The sequence below is a fragment of the Megascapheus bottae genome, chromosome 17 (assembly GCF_031878675.1).
Source record: "Megascapheus bottae isolate mThoBot1 chromosome 17, mThoBot2.hap1, whole genome shotgun sequence".
In the NCBI taxonomy this organism is placed as follows: Eukaryota; Metazoa; Chordata; class Mammalia; order Rodentia; family Geomyidae; genus Megascapheus; species Megascapheus bottae.
Window position 1 is genome coordinate 29693625 of NC_143525.1, and position 17288 is coordinate 29710912.

The window sequence follows — 17288 nt, forward strand, 5'->3', positions numbered from 1 at the left end:
TGGATCTGCGGTTCTTCCTCCTTTACAAGCTTCCAGGTGATGTTGCTGCTGTTGCTGGCTCAGTGACCACATTTTGAGAAGAAAAGATCTACCAGGCATAGTGCCACATTTCTGTAATCCCAACTCTCAGGAGGCCAAGGCAAGAGTGCCATAAATTCAAAGCCAGTTTGAGATACGTAGTGAGAACCTGTCTCAAATGCAGAAAAGCTTGAATAGCAAAGGTCTGCATGACATTGCTTTATAAAAACAAGAAAACTGAAGTTCATGTAATTAGGTACTTATCCAGGATCCCATGGTTAGGGTAAGATCTCAGATCTCTGGGCTCCCAATCCAGTGCTCCTTCTACCATGCCACGATAACCACTTCCCCTCTGGGCAGAATCTGTCATAATGCAGCTCTTGTTTGACTATGTGAGGATTTGGTACCCAGAAGCATGCTCCAGAGATCGAAAGTCTACAGATCAGGGTACTAGCTGGTGATAGCCAGAGGATCCGATCAGAGAGAGACCCAAGGAAGAAAGAGAATAGAATATTGACTGGCATATGGGGAGCATGATGTAGAAACCAAACTGAGTCGCCCACCTGGTCCTAGAGAATCAAACAAAGAATTTGGATTAGCACTATGGGCTTCATAGACTCATGAAGAAACATTGGATGATTTAAACAGGGAGGCACCATGATGAGTGACAGGTCTGGGACTATTAACTGACTGCAGTTCACAAAATATTGATGTGGAAGGAGGAGAGAGTTAAGCCCTCCAGACAGGGAGGCTGGCCAAGCAGCTGCAGTGATCTAGGTGAGCAATAATATCTACCCAAGTGGGGATGAAGACCAGTGAACAGGTTTGAAGTCTATCTGACAGCTGAATGAGTGGATTAGATGCGGAGCATGAAAGAAGAGGCAAGATATCAGTTTCTGACTGGGCACTCAGGTAGTAAGCAAGCTGATCCCCTATAATGGGAGCTAGGGCAGCTGCTGGTTGGGGACAGGGGTGGCTCAGTATGACACAAGCTTAGTGTGAGGATCATCCAACAGGGATCATTCAACAAGGATCTGAAACTTAGAACTGCACACTGTTGCCAGCTGCTCAGACACCATCCCTACTTTACAGATGAGAACACTGAGACCAGCAAGGGAAAAGACAGAAAGCAGCTAGTATACTTGAAAAGCTTTGGAAACAGACCAACATATTTACAAATCCCAGTTCTGCCCATAATCTCTATGCGACTTTGAATAATGTCCTTAATACCCCTGACCCATCTCACAGTTACTGACTAGTTAAGATGAGTGCCTCCTGCACTGAAATGCCTAATACAGTGCTGAAGAGTCATAACAAGCTGGGCATGGTGGCTCAGCCTGTAATTCTAGCTACTCAGGAGGCTAAGATCTGAGGATCACAGTTCAAAACCAGCCTGGGCATTAAAGAACATAAGACGCATCTCCAATTAACCACTAGAAAAACGAAAGTGGCACTATAGCTCAAGGGTAGGTGGTAGCCTTGAGCTGAAGAGCTCAGGGACAGCACCCAGGCCCAGAGTCCAAGCCCCACAACTGACAAAAAACAAACAAAAAAAGAGTCATAACAGATTAGCCAAATAAAGCCTGAAGGAAGCAGAGCTCAAACAGCAGGAAGAAGTTTGCACCAAGTGCTTATAGCTCATGCCTGTAGCTGCTACACAGGAGGCTAAGATCTGAGGCCAGCCTCAGCAGCAAAGTCTATGAGAATCTTATCTCCAATTACCTTCCAAAAAAGCCAGAGTAGAAATGTAGCTCAAGGAACAGAGCACCAACCTTAAACAAAATAGCTAAGAGACAGTTCCCAAGCCCTGAGTTCAAGCTCTAGTACCAGCACAGAAAGGAAGGAAGGAAGGAAGGAAGGAAGGAAGGAAGGAAGGAAGGAAGGAAGGAAGGAAGGAAGGAAGGAAAGACAGAAAGTTAAGAAAAAAGAAAGTGTGATTGCTTTGTTCTGCTTGCTCCAATCTACCTGCAGGTCCAGAATATCAGCCTTCAGGAAGGGGAGACAATAACAGTGGAGGGCCTGGGGGGGCCTGACCCACTTCCCCTGGCCAACCAGTCTTTCCTACTGCGAGGCCAAGTTATCCGCAGCCCGACTCACCAAGCAGCCCTGAGGTTCCAGAGCCTCCCACCACCCGCTGGGCCTGGAACCTTCCATTTCCACTACCAAGGTAAAGCCTGGGCAGCTGAAAAAGGAACCAGCCCACACTGGCTCACCTCCTGGGAGTCTTTGGTACTATTAAAACTGGGAGGGAGGGTGTCAAAAGGGCTCAACAATGACCACATGGGAGTCTTCAGCCATGAACCTAGGCTTCCTCATCCATCTGGGACCTGCCCCATGCCCCACCACCACTAGAAAGAGGGGCTTGGAAAATGGAGTAGGCAAATCACACTCAAAAGATGGGTATGTCTGTGTTTGAATCTCCTCATTAGCTGTTGACCTTTCACCTCTCTGCCCTTCCTTTTCCTGCTGTAGAATGAGATTAAAATAGTTATGTGATAAAGGAAGATGTGATAAAGATTGAACAAAATGGTGCATGTCAAGTGCTTAACACATGCTCTGTCAGGGAAAATAGAATTACGGGGTTTTCTGGGTGGGGAAGATAGGAAAAGGATCTTGGGGATCTGAAACTCCCTCACCTGTGCCCCTCCTGCCCACCCACCCTCCTCCCCCCCCCCCCCCCCCCGCCCATTTCCCTGTCTGGGCCCAAAGAAGTCAGATCCGTTAAGTCTGTTTGAACTGGTTAACTGGGAGATAATTGGTGTGAACAATCAAGACATTGTCTTGCTCTGACATGGACAACTTCTGCAGCCCTGGGGACAGGAGTAGGGGGAACAGCTGGCTGAGCAGGCTCTGAACCATACCTATTAAGTGTTTGCCCTGTTCTGGCTTCTCCAGGGTGGCCAGGGGAAGCCTGGTGGTGGGGCTGTACTGGGTTTGTACCAGAGCTCAGCAGAAACAAGGGCTAGCTGAGGCAGGGGTGAGAATCTAGGCAGCCCTGCCAGCTTTCCTAATGGCTCATCAATCCTCCGGGCAGCCGGCATAATTTCACGCCACCTTAACCTTTTCTCTTGCTGCAAATTCCTTTGCACAAAATTCCAGACCCCCTCTCTGTGGGGCCAGACAAAAGTGGCTGCATGGCAGAGAGTGGGAGGCCGAGCAAGAGGGAGCAGACATAGCCCCCCCACCCCAGCAAAGACATAGGAGAGCTAGCCTAGTCCTGCTTCTTTTTTGACTCCCAGAAGCCCTCCCTCCTCCGCCCAGTTTTTGTCAATGATCAGCTCTTTCCTTAATGAGTGTAATTCCCCTAATTATAGGCTGTAATTAGCCCTGATCCCAGAGATGGGAACAGGAGGAGCGTGTGCTCACACGCACTCGTGGGCTGGAGAAAGAGGATGCCAAGAGAAAGGGTGAAGGGCCTTGTGCTGGAGCTGTCCAAGCTGATGCTGGAGGTCACAAGGATGAGTCCCCACGAGGACCTCAAGACCTACCAAATTCCAACTTCCCTCCCCCCGCCTCTGAAGATGCAGAGGCAGAGGGTCCACACAGGCACCCCTCCTCCATCCTGAGCATTTCTGGCACAGGACCTGACTCCAGAAATGAATGCCAGTAAGAAAATAACTCAACAGATTGTGGTACAGGCTTCCTGGGAACCGTTGCCATGGCAACAAGAGGAAGCTCATCTTGGGAAGTAGCTCTTTACCCATTACAAAGTTTGGTGGCTTCACCCAATGTTGCTGCCTTAACCTCATCTTCATCTGTGAAATGGGGGGCCTCTGTTCCCAAGTTTTGATTCAGCTTCAAGGGCCATTAGAAGCACAGCTGAATCTGACATGTGGTTTATGATCAGGACCTTCCAGAGTGTTAGACCTCTCCCAACCTCCAGTCTGGGTACACCAACTTGTAAGAAGTGAATCTCTTACTCTTAAGGTTTTTCTGGTTCCTGAACCCAGGTTTCTACTTTACCTGGGAAAGAAGAGGGGGATAGGAAGCAAGTGGACTCTAGAGACAAAACCACTTTCTTACAATGCGAGAACTTCAGTCTTTCCAAACTTGAGTTTTCCTTATCTGAAAATGGATTAATAACCCCTACTGTGCTTCCTTCCTCTCAAGCATACTGTAGATATCAAGTGAGAAAAGTGTGAAAACACTTCAGAAGCTGGAAAGTGCTGCAAATGGGGGATGCTATTATTATTCAAGATTACAAACAGAACTGGGTCCTGTAGTCCTAACTACTCAGGAAGCTGAGATCTGAGGATCATTATTCAGAACCAGCCAGGGCAGAAAAATCTGCAAAACTCTCTCCAATAAACCAGCAAAAAGGCTGTACTAGAGTGTGGCTCTCATGGTAGAATGCCAGTCAGAAGTGGAAAAAGCCATGCTAGCATGTGAGGCCTCAGTTGGTGGCAAATAAAAAAATTACAAATGGTAACAGCAGGTTGAGGTATTAGATGTGTGTTTTGGGATAGTCACTTCACATCTGACCTCTCAATCTCCACAGCACCAGATGCAGCCCTCACAATGGGTGGTTAAGCCGGGTGTGGTGGCTCATGCCTATAATCCTAGCTACTCAGGAGGCTGAGATCCGAGGATCAAGGTTCAAAGCCAGCCCAGGCACAAAAGGACCTGAGACTCTTATCTCCAACTAACCTCTAGAAAATGGGAAGTGGGTCTGTGGCTCAAGGGGTAGGGTGGTAGCCTTGGAATTGCTCAGGGACAATGCCCAGGCCCAGGGGTAGGGAAGTAGCCTTGAGCTGAAGAGCTCAGGGACATCACCCAGGCCGAGTTCAAGCCCCAGGACCCGCGCCCCCCCCCCCATAGGTGGTTAAACAAATGAACTGAGGCACAGATAGTTAACTTGCCCACGGTGGCACAGTGAGTAGAAGGCCTATATTCAAACCTAGGAAGACTGAACCCAGAGGCTATCTCCTAAGCATTGTCCATGCCACCTGTTAATTACAACTAGTCTGTTTTTAGCCACCCTCCCCAATCCAATCCTGTAAGACATGTGAAAACATAGTAATTAAGATCAGAACAGATGAAAGTCACAAAACTGAGACAACTCAAGTTTCAAGCCCCCATCTGTCCAGAGGCAGCCCTTTTTTCTCTATTCACACAAAGGCCTTCTCTCAGCTTCTCTCCATTTTTTTCATTTTTGTTTTGTTGTTGCTTTCCCCCCACCCCCACCCCCCTGCTCTAGATCCAAGCCAGAATCCCTATTTTTAGTTTAGTTTATCTCTATGGTTGCCAGGATGTTTCATAGGATTTGCTGCCATCATGTGGCTATACTTGGTATGATGCTTCTAAGCTCCAATGTTGCCCCAGGCAACTAGTTCCACCCTCAGCTTCCCTGAAGCTGCCTTGCTACCCTCGCCCCCACTCTGTCATTAAAAGAAGTTCAACACCATTGCCACCAAGTATTAAACACTTCTCATACTAAGAAGACTTTACTGCCTTAACTGACGTCAGCCTTTCCTGCTGTGATTCATATTTGTCTCCTACAGAAAAAAAATCAATATTTTAATTAAGCCTTTTTACCATTTTAAGTTCTTTCACATCTACTTCACTACACAATTGAGTGTGTGGGGTGAATGTGTGTTGTTGGGGATTAAACCCAGAGTCTCAGGAATATTATACAAATACTCCATCACTGAACTGCATATACCTCCTGCCCAGGCACCGTAAACACTTCTTAAAGATATACTAACCGCTGGGTGCCAGGGAAAACAAGCTAAATAAAATACTATCCTGTTTAGCCTCACAATAACCCCATAAGTGGGCTAGTATTTTTGAACTCCATTTAATAAAGAGAAAAAAAAAACATACAGAAAGGTTACTAAACCTGCCTAAAATGTCACCAAGGTTGAACCAGAATTCAAGCTTCCTAGCTTCCAACTTTATATCATTCTGCTAACCAGCTCAGAGTATTAGAAATATCATTATCACCTAGTAGGAAAGGGATAAGTTCTTTTCTGGAATTCCTGATACTTCTTTTTTTTATTTTTTATTTTTATTTATTTATTTTTTGCCAGTCTTGGGCTTGGGCTCAGGGCTTGAGCACTGTCCTTGGATTTTCTCAAGGCTAGAGCTCTACCACTTGAGCCTCAGCACCACTTCTGGCTTTTTGCTATGTATGTGGTACCGAGGAATGGAACCCGGGTCTTCATGCATGCTAGGCAAGCACTCTACCACTAGGCCAAACTCCCGGCCCTCCTGATACTTCTTATTGGTCCAAATTACACTTTGTCTGGATGGGGTAGACTAGCGCAGTCCTTTACCCTAGCCATAAGCTATCCTACACACACACACACACACACACACACACACACACACACACACACACACACACACACTCACTCACCTATTCTTTCTTTGCAGCCTATCTCCTGAGCTGCCACTTTCCCCGGCGTCCAGCTTATGGAGATGTGACTGTCACCAGCCTCCACCCAGGAGGCAGTGCCCGTTTCCACTGTGCTACTGGCTACCAGCTGAAGGGTGCCAGGCATCTTACCTGTCTCAATGCCACCCAGCCCTTCTGGGATTTCCCGGAGCCTGTCTGCATTGGTGAGTGATCCCAAGGGAAAGGGCTCAGGGCTGAGCACAGGAGCAAGATGGTGGTTCAACCCTATTGTCTAACATTTCCTTCTACAAGGAAGCCAGAAAAGGTCACATCCCTCCCATGCTTATTTAACATTCACTGTGTGGAGGAACCATACAGTGCCTTAAATATAAATTGCCCTCAGAGCCCACAGTTGCTGAAAAGGGGAGAAGAAGGCACATAGGTCACTGACTTTCAGAGAAGGAAATAAAAGGTACCAATGAAGAAACTCCAGTGGGAAGCAATCATTCCTACTTGGGTACTGAAGAGGTTTCCTATGGGGAGGTGGCCCTGAAAGGTTTGACATTTGGATAGAGGAGCAATGTGGGCAGTAACATAGGGTTCAGAAGGAGAGGCTATTTAGAGACAGAAAGGACAGCCAGATAGAAAAAGCCATGGAAAGGGCCTTGACTGTCAGGCCAGATACTAGGTGGGGAGATGGTGTAGCTTTTGAGAGAAAGGGGAGGAAGTCAGAGCTATTCTTTTGAAGATACACCTGAGTGGCTATCTGAAGGTTGAGAGGACAGCCAGGCAAGAGGGTTTAAACGTGGACAGTGACTTTGAGAATACAGACGATGGAAATTGCAGAGACATTGATGAGGGAATCAGGAAAAGTGAAAAGGAACCTCCAGGTTCTGGCCTGGATGATCAGGGGGCTAGGATTGTTACCAACAGAAGGGAACACATGGGAGAAGAAAGAGTAGGAGGTCTACAATATGACAGACAACTTAGGGTGTGTGTGTGTGTGTGTGTGTGTGTGTGTGTGTGTGTGTGTGTATGTGTATGTGTGCTGTTAATGAGGCTTCATTGAATTTGAGCTTCTTTGCTCTAGGCTGGTGCTCTACCACTTGAACCATAGCTCCACTTTCAAATTGACGATAAGAACCTTATGGACTTTCTTTCCTCAAGTGACTTCAAACTTCATTCCTCTGATCTCAGCCTTCTAAGTAGCTAGATTATAGGTGTGAGCCATTGACACCCAGATTGGGCTGTTTTAGTTTTAGAGAGGCTTGAGCTTTTGAAGCTTATTTCACTCTATAGAGTCTTGTGACAACAAGAATAAGGCAGACATGTTCTCTGGCCTTGAGAAGTTCTGTCTAATGGGAAGATAGGCCAGCAGTTCAGTGTAGACAGTGCTGTGATTCAGGTGGCTTCTAGTGTGACAAGAAGTGAGAGAGAACAGCCCCAAACTGAGGGAGGAGGCAAGGAAGGCTTCCTGGGGAGAAGGTATAGAAGGCTTCCAGAAATGCTAGTGTGGACATGTAGGGTGGATTCCTAGGACAGGCACAGAGGCCTGAACAGCACAATACCATGAGGATATTGTGAGGTGTGCTTACAGGGGAGGGTGTACAGGGAGGGAAGATGGAACCTGAGTGGAAAGAGATGAATTGACAAAAGGCGTGAATGCCATTTTGAACTGAACTCCACAGAGAACCACTGAACAATTTTCCTTTTTTTTTTTATTAGTGTCTATTAATTATACAAAAGGGTTCCATTGGGATATTTATACACTAAGTGACTTCAAGCCAATACTGGAACAGGACCAGATTTGAAGGGCAGTTTCATGTTGAGACCAAGCAAAAAGACAGGTCTATCTTCTCTTGAGAGCGCCCCTACACCTTTGGCTTTGGGGCTGGGTGCTTTTGTGGCAGGGGCTTAGGTGTCCTGCTGAGCTTTGGGAGGCTGGCGGGCTTCTGCAGGTTTCTGGGCCTTGGGTTCCTGGCCTGAGGACTTCTTGGCTGGGCCTTTGCTTTTAGCTGCAGCCTTGGCGACTGGGGCTTTCTTGGGAGAAGGCTTCAGGAGAGCAGCTCTCTGTAGTTTTTTCACCTCGTTCTTGATGAGTCTGTTTCTCATTTTCTTAGCCTTCATAACTTGGTAGCAATCAAAGTCTGTCATCTTGGCTTTCCGCTCTCTGGCGTCAATCTTCTTGGCCCATCAGGTGACAGCCCATTTCGTGTTGATATCTGCCTTCTCCCAGGCTTTGCGCACGTACTTCTTGCGGGCGCTGTGTGGGAACTTGAGGATGCAGTCGATGATCTGCATGCATTTGAATGGCATGGCCTGCTGCCTCACCCGGTGCACGGCCCATCCACCAGAGCCCTGTTCTGGTCCATAACGTCTACAATCGTCACCAGCTTCCCGGCATGGGGCTCAAAGGAGACGTAGGCCACCCGGCTCACCTCCACCTAATGCCTGAACATCATGTTGGCAGTGTAGGTCGAAGGTCTTAACACTTTTATGACATTTATATTTTGCTAGAGTACTTGGAGGCAAAAGTACTGTGACCGTGTATGGGCCAAGGTAGCTTAGTCTTTTTTTTTTTTTTTTTTTGTCATGGGGCTTGAACTTGGCCTGGGCACTGTCCCTGAGCTCTTCAGCCCTACCCTGGAGCCAAGCCCCACTTCCCATTTTCTAGAGGTTAACTGGAGATGAGTCTCAGGTTCTTTTGTGCCCAGGCTAGCTTTGAACCTTGATCCTCAGATCTCAGCCTCCTGAGTAGCTAGGATTACAGGCATGAGCCACTGCGCCCAGCTAGTCTTTGAGACAGAGTTTAGGAGGGGTAGGCACTTCCTGAACCCAGCCATCTCCTTCCACTCAGCCTCCTTCTCCACCCCACTCACCTGTTAGTAGCTTGTGGCTAAGTAAACTGCTGGGCCTAGGGAAGCTACTCAGCTCTCCTTCGAAAGAGAACAATCCTTAGAGAAGTCAGCCTAGAAATGGCATTGTAGTGATACCTAAAGAACTCCTGTTAAAAATATATATTGGAAGCTATCTCTGCCCTATTATAAGAACTTAAGAATTTGAGGTAGATGGAAGACACCTTAGGTGCTACTTATTTCTACTCCAGTCCTGCCCCTTCTACATTCATTCACTCATTTAACTCATCTCACACTGAATAACAACTGTATCTGACCTGACTAGACCTAGATCCCAGAGGGGATCCCAGTGAAGAGATAAATCCTAGTTAAGTGATAATTTGTTAGTTTCTTTGCTTGTTTATTTATTTTTGAGCTGCTGCAGATCAAACCCAGAGCCTTGTTTTGGTAGGTAAGTTGGTAACTGGTTTTAGAAAAGTAACATGAGGTCATACACAGTGGTACAATGCCTTTAATACTAATACTTAAAAGTCTGAGGGTTGGGGGGCCAGGAGTTTGGCCTAGTGGTAAGAGTGCTTGCTTAGCATGCATGAAGACCCAGGTTGGATTCCTCAGTACCACATACATAGCAGAAAGCTGGAAGTGGTGCTGTGGCTCAAGTGGTAGAGTTCTAACCTTGAGAAAACCCAAGGACAATGCTCAGGCCCTGAGTTACATCACTACGACTGGCAAAAAAAAAAAAGTCTGAGGATTGGGAATGTGGCTTAGTAGTAGAGTGCTTGTCTAGCATGCATGAAGCTCCGGGTTCAATTCCTCAGTACCACATACACAGAAAAAGCTGGAAATTGGCACTGTGGCTCAAGTGGTAGGGCACCAGTCTAGAGCAAAAGAAGCTCAGGTCAGGCCCTGAGTTCAAGCCCCAAGACTGGCAAAAAAAAAAAAATGGTCTTCAGGCCATGAGACACATGACTGGGATGAGGGGGAAGGCTTGTGAGACTGTGTAGATGTCTGCCTAGGTGAGACTGCAGTCAGGTATCTGGCCTAAGTCCATCATTGTCTCACAGCTTCCTGTGGAGGAGTGATCCGAAATGCCACCACTGGCCGCATTGTCTCTCCGGGCTTTCCGGGAAACTACAGCAATAACCTCACCTGCCACTGGCTGCTTGAGGCCCCAGAGAGTCAGCGGCTGCACTTGCATTTTGAGAAGGTCTCCCTGGCTGAGGATGATGACAGGTGAGGGGCTCCCTAAGCCTGGAACCCTACCCATCTGGGTCAGTGATCAGCCACATAACTGCTGCTTTCCTGGCCCAGACTCATCATTCGCAATGGGGACAATGTGGAGGCCCCACCTGTGTACGATTCCTATGAGGTGGAATACCTGCCCATCGAGGGCCTTCTCAGCTCTGGAAGACACTTCTTTGTGGAACTCAGTACTGATAGCAGTGGGGCAGCTGCAGGGATGGCCTTGCGTTATGAGGGTAAGCCGGCTGGGGCCTAGGTTCTTTCTCCCAGCTAGTTCTCTAGCTTTTCTTTTTCCCCCCTCCCCCTCCAGCTTTTCTAAAGCAAAATAGATCCTAACAGAGGAACACTGCTGCAAGAGATACTCTGCCCATGCATTACCACATTACAAAAATTATCAAGTTCTTTCTGTATATTAGGCCTAAAACTAGGCAATGGAATGTAATGGCAATCAAGACAGCTTTCTGAGCATAATAGAGTTAGATGTCCTGTCCCCATCTTCTTCTCCAGCCCAGGACACATATGTACACTGAGGAAGAAAGGCCATGGGGAGGGAAGCAGGAGAATGCTCTCTGAGCCTACTTCCAGTCAAGGCTGAGCTGGGCTGGCCCCTGTGATTTACAGCCTTCCAGCAGGGCCACTGTTATGAGCCCTTTGTCAAATATGGCAACTTCAGCAGCAGCGCACCCTCCTACCCTGTGGGTACCACCGTGGAGTTTAGCTGTGACCCTGGCTATACTCTGGAGCAGGGTTCCATCATCATCGAGTGCGTTGACCCCCACGACCCCCAGTGGAATGAAACAGAGCCAGCCTGCAGAGGTCAGTAGGCACCAGTAGGTAAGCCTGCAAGGGGCAGAGGGAGCAGGGTGGCTGCAGGGGAGCCAGCCATAAAATTGAGGGCCACGATGTGCTCCTGTGATATGCGTGATTCATTTCCCCTGTCCCTGGAGGAAATGGGGATTACCTGCAAGGAGTGGGCCCTCTGGCAGGTAGGTGGCAGGCCTAGGATATGGTGCTGGGGGGAACATGGAGAGGACACACTGAATGAGGTCTTCCATGCCTTCCAGCTGTGTGCAGTGGAGAAATCACAGATTCAGCTGGTGTGGTGCTCTCCCCTAACTGGCCAGAGCCCTATGGCCGTGGGCAGGACTGCATATGGGGAGTACACGTGGAAGAGGATAAGCGCATCATGCTAGATGTCCGAGTGTGAGTGTCTGGGTCAGGCAAGCCAACTCCTGAGGTTGGGGGCATCTCTTGTCCAGGTTAGCCTGCCAGAGCTGCCTTTCCCTGACCATCCTGCCCCACAGGCTCCGCATAGGCCCTGGTGATATACTGACCTTCTATGATGGGGATGACTTGACAGCCCGGGTGCTGGGCCAGTACTCAGGGCCCCGTGGCCACTTCAAGCTCTTTACCTCCATGGCTGACGTCACCATTCAGTTCCAGTCGGATCCTGGAACCTCAGTGCTGGGATACCAGCAGGGATTTGTCATCCACTTCTTTGGTAAGCTTGGCCCTGCCTCATTCAGAAGGCAGACCCTAGGTGATGGCAGGTCACAAAGGCTACAGCAGCAAGTATGGGTACTCTTTCTGACAAGGGAAAGCTGGAAAAGTACAAGGTATCACCAAAGAAAGGGATCCTTCTGTTGCAGCAGAAGGGGTCCTGAGAGGCACAGGAAGAGCTGTCTAACAGGGAACTAAGGAAAGGTATTGGTTTCTATTTTCTGCCCATTTGGAATAGAAGTGACCATTTCCATACTTGACCCCATCTCTCAGATCTTAGGAACTGGCCAAGGTGCTTTTGTTGTAAGTAAGGCCAAAGCCAAGATGATAACCTAGAATCTTGGAGATGGAGCCATGAGAACAGGGACCAGGGAGGAGGGGCCCTTCTGCAGGAAGGGATGAATCACTGAGTCTGCCCAGGCCAGTCCAGGCCCAGGACAAACAAACAGGAACTAGAGTGCCCTCAGGGAAGGGGGAGAGGCTGGCTGAGAGATTACATTGTGCTGTCTCTGTGCCCCCAGAGGTGCCCCGCAATGACACGTGTCCAGAGCTGCCTGAGATCCCCAATGGATGGAAGAGCCCATCACAGCCTGAATTGGTACATGGCACGGTGGTCACTTATCAGTGCTACCCTGGCTACCAGGTGGTGGGATCCAGTGTTCTCATGTGCCAGTGGGACCTAAGCTGGAGTGAAGACCTGCCCTCATGCCAGAGAGGTGAGTGTACCTGCACCCCTGTTCCCAGCCCAACACAACCTCCAAGCCTCTTTCTTGGATTCTGAGAGAATCTAATATCTGTATTCACTGCTAGCTGGTAACCTTGACATTCTTTTACATTTTACAACCTCAGTTTCCTTATCTGTGAAATGGAGACAATACCTTTCCTAGGAATATGAGTACTCCGAGTATTTCTTTACTGTTTGTTAGCCAGTCAATGCTTTGTTGACACAGATGAATGGGAAGAGGACAAATGAGTTTAGTGACCCTAATGAGCACAAGGAGAAACACCAGCAAAAATGGTAGAGATAGCCAGGCATGGTGAGACATTTCTGTGATGCCAGCACTAGGGAGGCAGAGGCAGGAGGATCAGAAGTTTGAGGACAGACTGGGCTACATAGCAAGATCTTGGTAAAACACTTATCTAGCATGCATGGATTTGATCCCCCTGTACAGGTAGGGGAAGGATAGAGGCATTGAAACAGTGGGAAGAACCAATAAATAGGAAGATCTTAGCTCGTCTCGAGCAAAGCCAAAGTAGAATGGCCTTTGCTGAGTCTTCCTCTGACTATTTCTATCATCCTCCATCCACAGTGACTTCCTGCCATGATCCTGGGGACGTGGACCACAGCCGACGCCTCATATCCAGCCCTAAGTTTCCTGTGGGGGCCACCGTGCAGTATATCTGTGACCAGGGTTTTGTGCTGACGGGTAGTGCCATCCTCACTTGCCATGACCGCCAGGCTGGCAACCCCAAGTGGAGTGACCGGGCCCCTAAATGTCTCTGTAAGTTTCAGATGGGTAGGAGGGAGAATCTGAGTAGGAGAGAAGAGAGATGCTACCTCTGAAGATAAGGGATCTGGTGGCCTCACTATGGTCTGCCTGCTCTGCAGTGGAACAGCTCAAGCCATGCCATGGCCTCAACGCTCCTGAGAATGGTGCCCGAAGTCCTGAGAAGCGGCTACACCCAGCAGGAGCCACTATCCACTTCTCATGTGCCCCTGGCTATGTACTTAAGGGCCAGGCCAGCATCAAGTGTGTGCCTGGGCACCCCTCTCACTGGAGTGACCCCCCACCCATCTGTAGGGCTGGTGAGTGCCCTGCCACCCTTCTAAAGCCCTGCCTGGCAAGGCTGCCCAATATTGAGAACCAAAACTACTTGCCCGTGCCCCCTTCATGTTACTCTTGGTCTCCCCAGCCTCTGCCAGATCCTTCTGACCTGGCATCATCAAGACAGATGCTGAAGTAGGCTCTTTTTGGACAAACCTTCCCTCCCCATGATCAGCCCATTACCTCTGCTTCTTGCATTAGTGGCTTGGCCCATTGGGCTCATCCACTGCCCTTGGCCCCTCCCCTCTTGTTCCAGCCTCTCTGGATGGGTTCTACAGCGGCCGTAGCCTGGATGGTGAGTCCCTAAAACGGGGAGTCATGGAAGTGGTCTCTCCGCATCTGTTTTTACAACCCTAAGCCATGGGTTCCCAAAGGCAAAAAAAAAAAAAAAAAAAAAAAAAAAAAAAAAAGTAGAAAAAGAGTGCTCTGCCTAGCAGGGCATAAAGTTTCTTCCATATCCCCAGCCAGCTAGGTGGGGCTGATATCTGACTGGCCCTGGGCAGAGGTGAGGGAAATGGGATTCAGGTGACAGGGATCTCTGCTCCAGTCTCACCCTCTGCTTTCAGTTGCCAAGGCACCTGCTGCCTCCAGTACCCTAGATGCTGCTCACATAGCAGCTGCCATCTTCTTGCCATTAGTGGCAATGATGTTGTTGGTGGGAGGTGTGTACCTCTACTTCTCTAGGTAAGTCTCCCTTCTCTCCCCATACTGGACTCACTCTTGTCCTGAATTCCCAACTCACTAGCTTCTTTCCCCTACAGGCTGCAAGGAAAAAGTCCCCTGCAGATGCCTGGAACACGTCCTCGTCCCTACAACCGCATCACTGTGGAGTCAGCATTTGATAATCCGACTTATGAGACTGGAGTAAGTACCTATGCCAGCCTAGACACCCTCCCCAGGTCTCAATCCTCTTCTCCCTTGGGTAAATAACCTAAAGAGTCCTGCCAAGCATTCTTCTCATTGGGAGTTGTATTATTGTCTAACAAACATTATACAAGTTTCCAACTCCCAGAAGTCTCTTTCCTTTGCAGGAGACGAGAGAATATGAAGTCTCCATCTAGGTGAGGGCAGCCCGGGGATCTTCAGCTCTGCACAGCAAGGCTCCCAGCTTCCTGCTGTCCCTCTACCTCCTGTACATACCACCTGGAAAGATGCCACCAATCCCTCAAGAAGTTGTGCACCTCCCTGCCTGCAATGCCCACCATGGCCTATTTTCTTGGCACCCACGTAGGACACTTCCTTGGGCCCAAGTCCAGAAGCTCCTGACTCTGAGAACACAGCTAGACCACATCACTGACAGCCAGCATTATGACCTCCCTCTTGCTCTGTTCCTCCTGCCTGGAAGCCACTGGCAGACAAAGAATATTTTTTCTCCACGTGGTCAACATCAGTCCTGGCATACTGGCCCAGTAGGGCTGACTTGACAATGGTGGAAACTGCACCCAGGTACTCCTCACAGGACCATCACAAGTGGTAAAAACTGCTCTCAAGAGTGGCCTGAAAGGCCAAACCTCAGGGAGGTTTCCAGTCTTTCTCCAAAGCCCTAGAAACGGAGAGCTTTGCCTACTTCCCCATCCCAGTGGAGGCGATATCTAAAAGGGTTCATAGACTCCACCCCAAGCTCAGGTTGGGCTTCACTAAGTATTGACACTCCACACCCAACGAGGACACCACTGCTTCCTGGCATCCCTCTACCCAGAGAAGGAAACCTTCCTTGATGTTTATCTGGCTGTTACAAATGTTCCCTTTCTACTAGTCCTTTCTCCAAGCCATTTACCATTCTTCTCCTCCTGCCACTATGTTATGGCTTAAGAGGGGTTAGGCAGGCATATTCTGGAGAGGAGTAGAAGTCCAAGGACCCAGGAATTTGGCATGGATGATTGGGGGAGGGTATTAGAGAACCCCAGGAATAAGCCCAGGAACTGGCTTAAGGCCAATTTGTACATATAATGTATTATATGGGGTCTGGGCTCCAGCCAGAGAACAATCTTTTATTTCTGTTGTTTCCTTATTAAAATGCTGTTTTTGAAAAAAAAAAAAAAACAATGGCTAGGTTCATGGTGCTTTCTTGGTGGGAAAGGATGGGACAGATAAATGGGATGTTGGCCTCAAGAACAGAGGGAATGTTTATTCCACCCATCAATCATCCCATTCACAGATGGGAGTTTGGCCTAGTGATAGAGTGCTTGGCTAGCATGCACGAAGACCCCGGTTCAATTCCTTGGTACCAAATATATAGAAAAAAGCCAGAAGTGGTGCTGTGGTTCAAGTGGTAGAACTTTAGCCTTGAGAAAACCCAAGGACAGTGCTCAGGCCCTGAGCCCAAGACTAGGACTGGCAAAAAAAAAAAATGCCAGGTGTGGTGGCTCACACCTGTAATCCTAGCTACTTAGGAAGCTGAGATCTGAGGATTGCAGTTCGAAGCCTTCCTGGGAACTAAAGTCCAAGCAACTCTTATCTCCAATTAACCACCAGAAAAGCATAAGTGGCGCTGTGGTTCAAATGGTAGGGCGGTAGCCTTGAGCTGAAGAGCTCAAAGACAGTGCCCAGACCCAGAGTTCAAGCCCCACAACCACCACCAACAAAAAACCTGTTATATAAAACAGGGACCACTGCCCCCAAATAGCAACTAGGGCCAGGAGTGTGGCCTAGTGGTAGAGTGCTTGCCTAGGATACACGAAGCCCTGGGTTTGATTCCCTAGTACCACATACACAGAAAAGGCTGAAAGTGATGCTGTGGCTCAAGTGGTAGAGCACTAGCCTTGAGAAAGCCCAAGGACAGTGCCCAGGCCCTGAGTTCATGCCCCAGGACTGGCACAAAAATAGATAAATAATAGCAACTAGGGCTGAGAATATGTCTTAGTGGTAGAGTGCTTGCCTAACATGCATGAAGCCCTGGGTTTGATTCCTCAGGACCACATACACAGAAAAAGCAAGATATGGCTCTGTGGCTCAAGTGGTAGAGTGCTAGCCTTGAGCAAAAGAAGCTCAGGGACAGTGCCCAGGTCCTGTGTTGAAGCCCCAGGACTAGCAAATAAATAAGTAAATAAAGTAGCAATTAAAATGAGAAACTAGTGTCTAGTGGAACCCAAGAATCCAATTGCTCATCCAACCTGGACACAATGCCCTAGTTTGTCTTACCCTCCAAAAACATACTGATTATCATATAATGGCAGCTTAGGGGTTTGGTTCCTAAGTTAGGCAAAAGCCCTGCTTGTGAGTTCTTTAAAGAGGTGGCCACATAGGATCAGTTTAAATTTATTCCTACTTATGTTCCCCAGAATGAAAATGCTTAGAGGTGTGCCTTACATGACTTCATCAAAATAAGGGAGTTGTGAGATTCAGAAGCCAGAACACAAAAATCCCTAAAATAAATAATAGTGGTGAATAGTATCTTCTTCTCTACAGTTTTCCAATAGAAAGGTCTAGACCACAAGTAGTGCACAAACTCCTAGGATTAGCATAAGCTGCTTGAAATAATGGAGAAGCAAAGCTAAATGCAAAGTGCAG

The 17288-nt window shown here is 48.4% G+C and overlaps 2 protein-coding genes and 1 pseudogene across 4 annotated transcripts in view; 1 reads left to right on the plus strand and 2 right to left on the minus strand.

Moving 5' to 3' along the window:
- Positions 1–15815, plus strand: part of Sez6 (seizure related 6 homolog) — a 46774-nt gene extending 30959 nt beyond the window's left edge. Inside the window, exons 4-17 of one of the 3 annotated variants that reach the window (XM_090350563.1) lie at positions 1990–2185; positions 6394–6579; positions 10275–10443; positions 10522–10688; positions 11074–11268; positions 11517–11655; positions 11757–11953; positions 12474–12668; positions 13263–13454; positions 13562–13759; positions 14035–14073; positions 14345–14462; positions 14540–14642; positions 14810–15815. In XM_090350563.1, the coding sequence (XP_090206689.1) occupies positions 1990–2185; positions 6394–6579; positions 10275–10443; positions 10522–10688; positions 11074–11268; positions 11517–11655; positions 11757–11953; positions 12474–12668; positions 13263–13454; positions 13562–13759; positions 14035–14073; positions 14345–14462; positions 14540–14642; positions 14810–14839 (2124 nt within the window). In that variant the 3' untranslated portion in view covers positions 14840–15815. Of the gene's footprint in view, positions 1–1989; positions 2186–6393; positions 6580–10274; positions 10444–10521; positions 10689–11073; positions 11269–11516; positions 11656–11756; positions 11954–12473; positions 12669–13262; positions 13455–13561; positions 13760–14034; positions 14074–14344; positions 14463–14539; positions 14643–14793 lie in introns of all 3 variants that reach the window. The other 2 variants (XM_090350560.1, XM_090350561.1) reach the window with 2 other exon arrangements.
- Positions 1–17288, minus strand: part of Pipox (pipecolic acid and sarcosine oxidase) — a 108147-nt gene that overhangs the window by 87383 nt on the left and 3476 nt on the right. The gene's annotated exons all lie outside the window — the stretch shown is intronic.
- LOC150051547 (large ribosomal subunit protein eL14-like) lies at positions 8270–8817 on the minus strand (annotated as a pseudogene).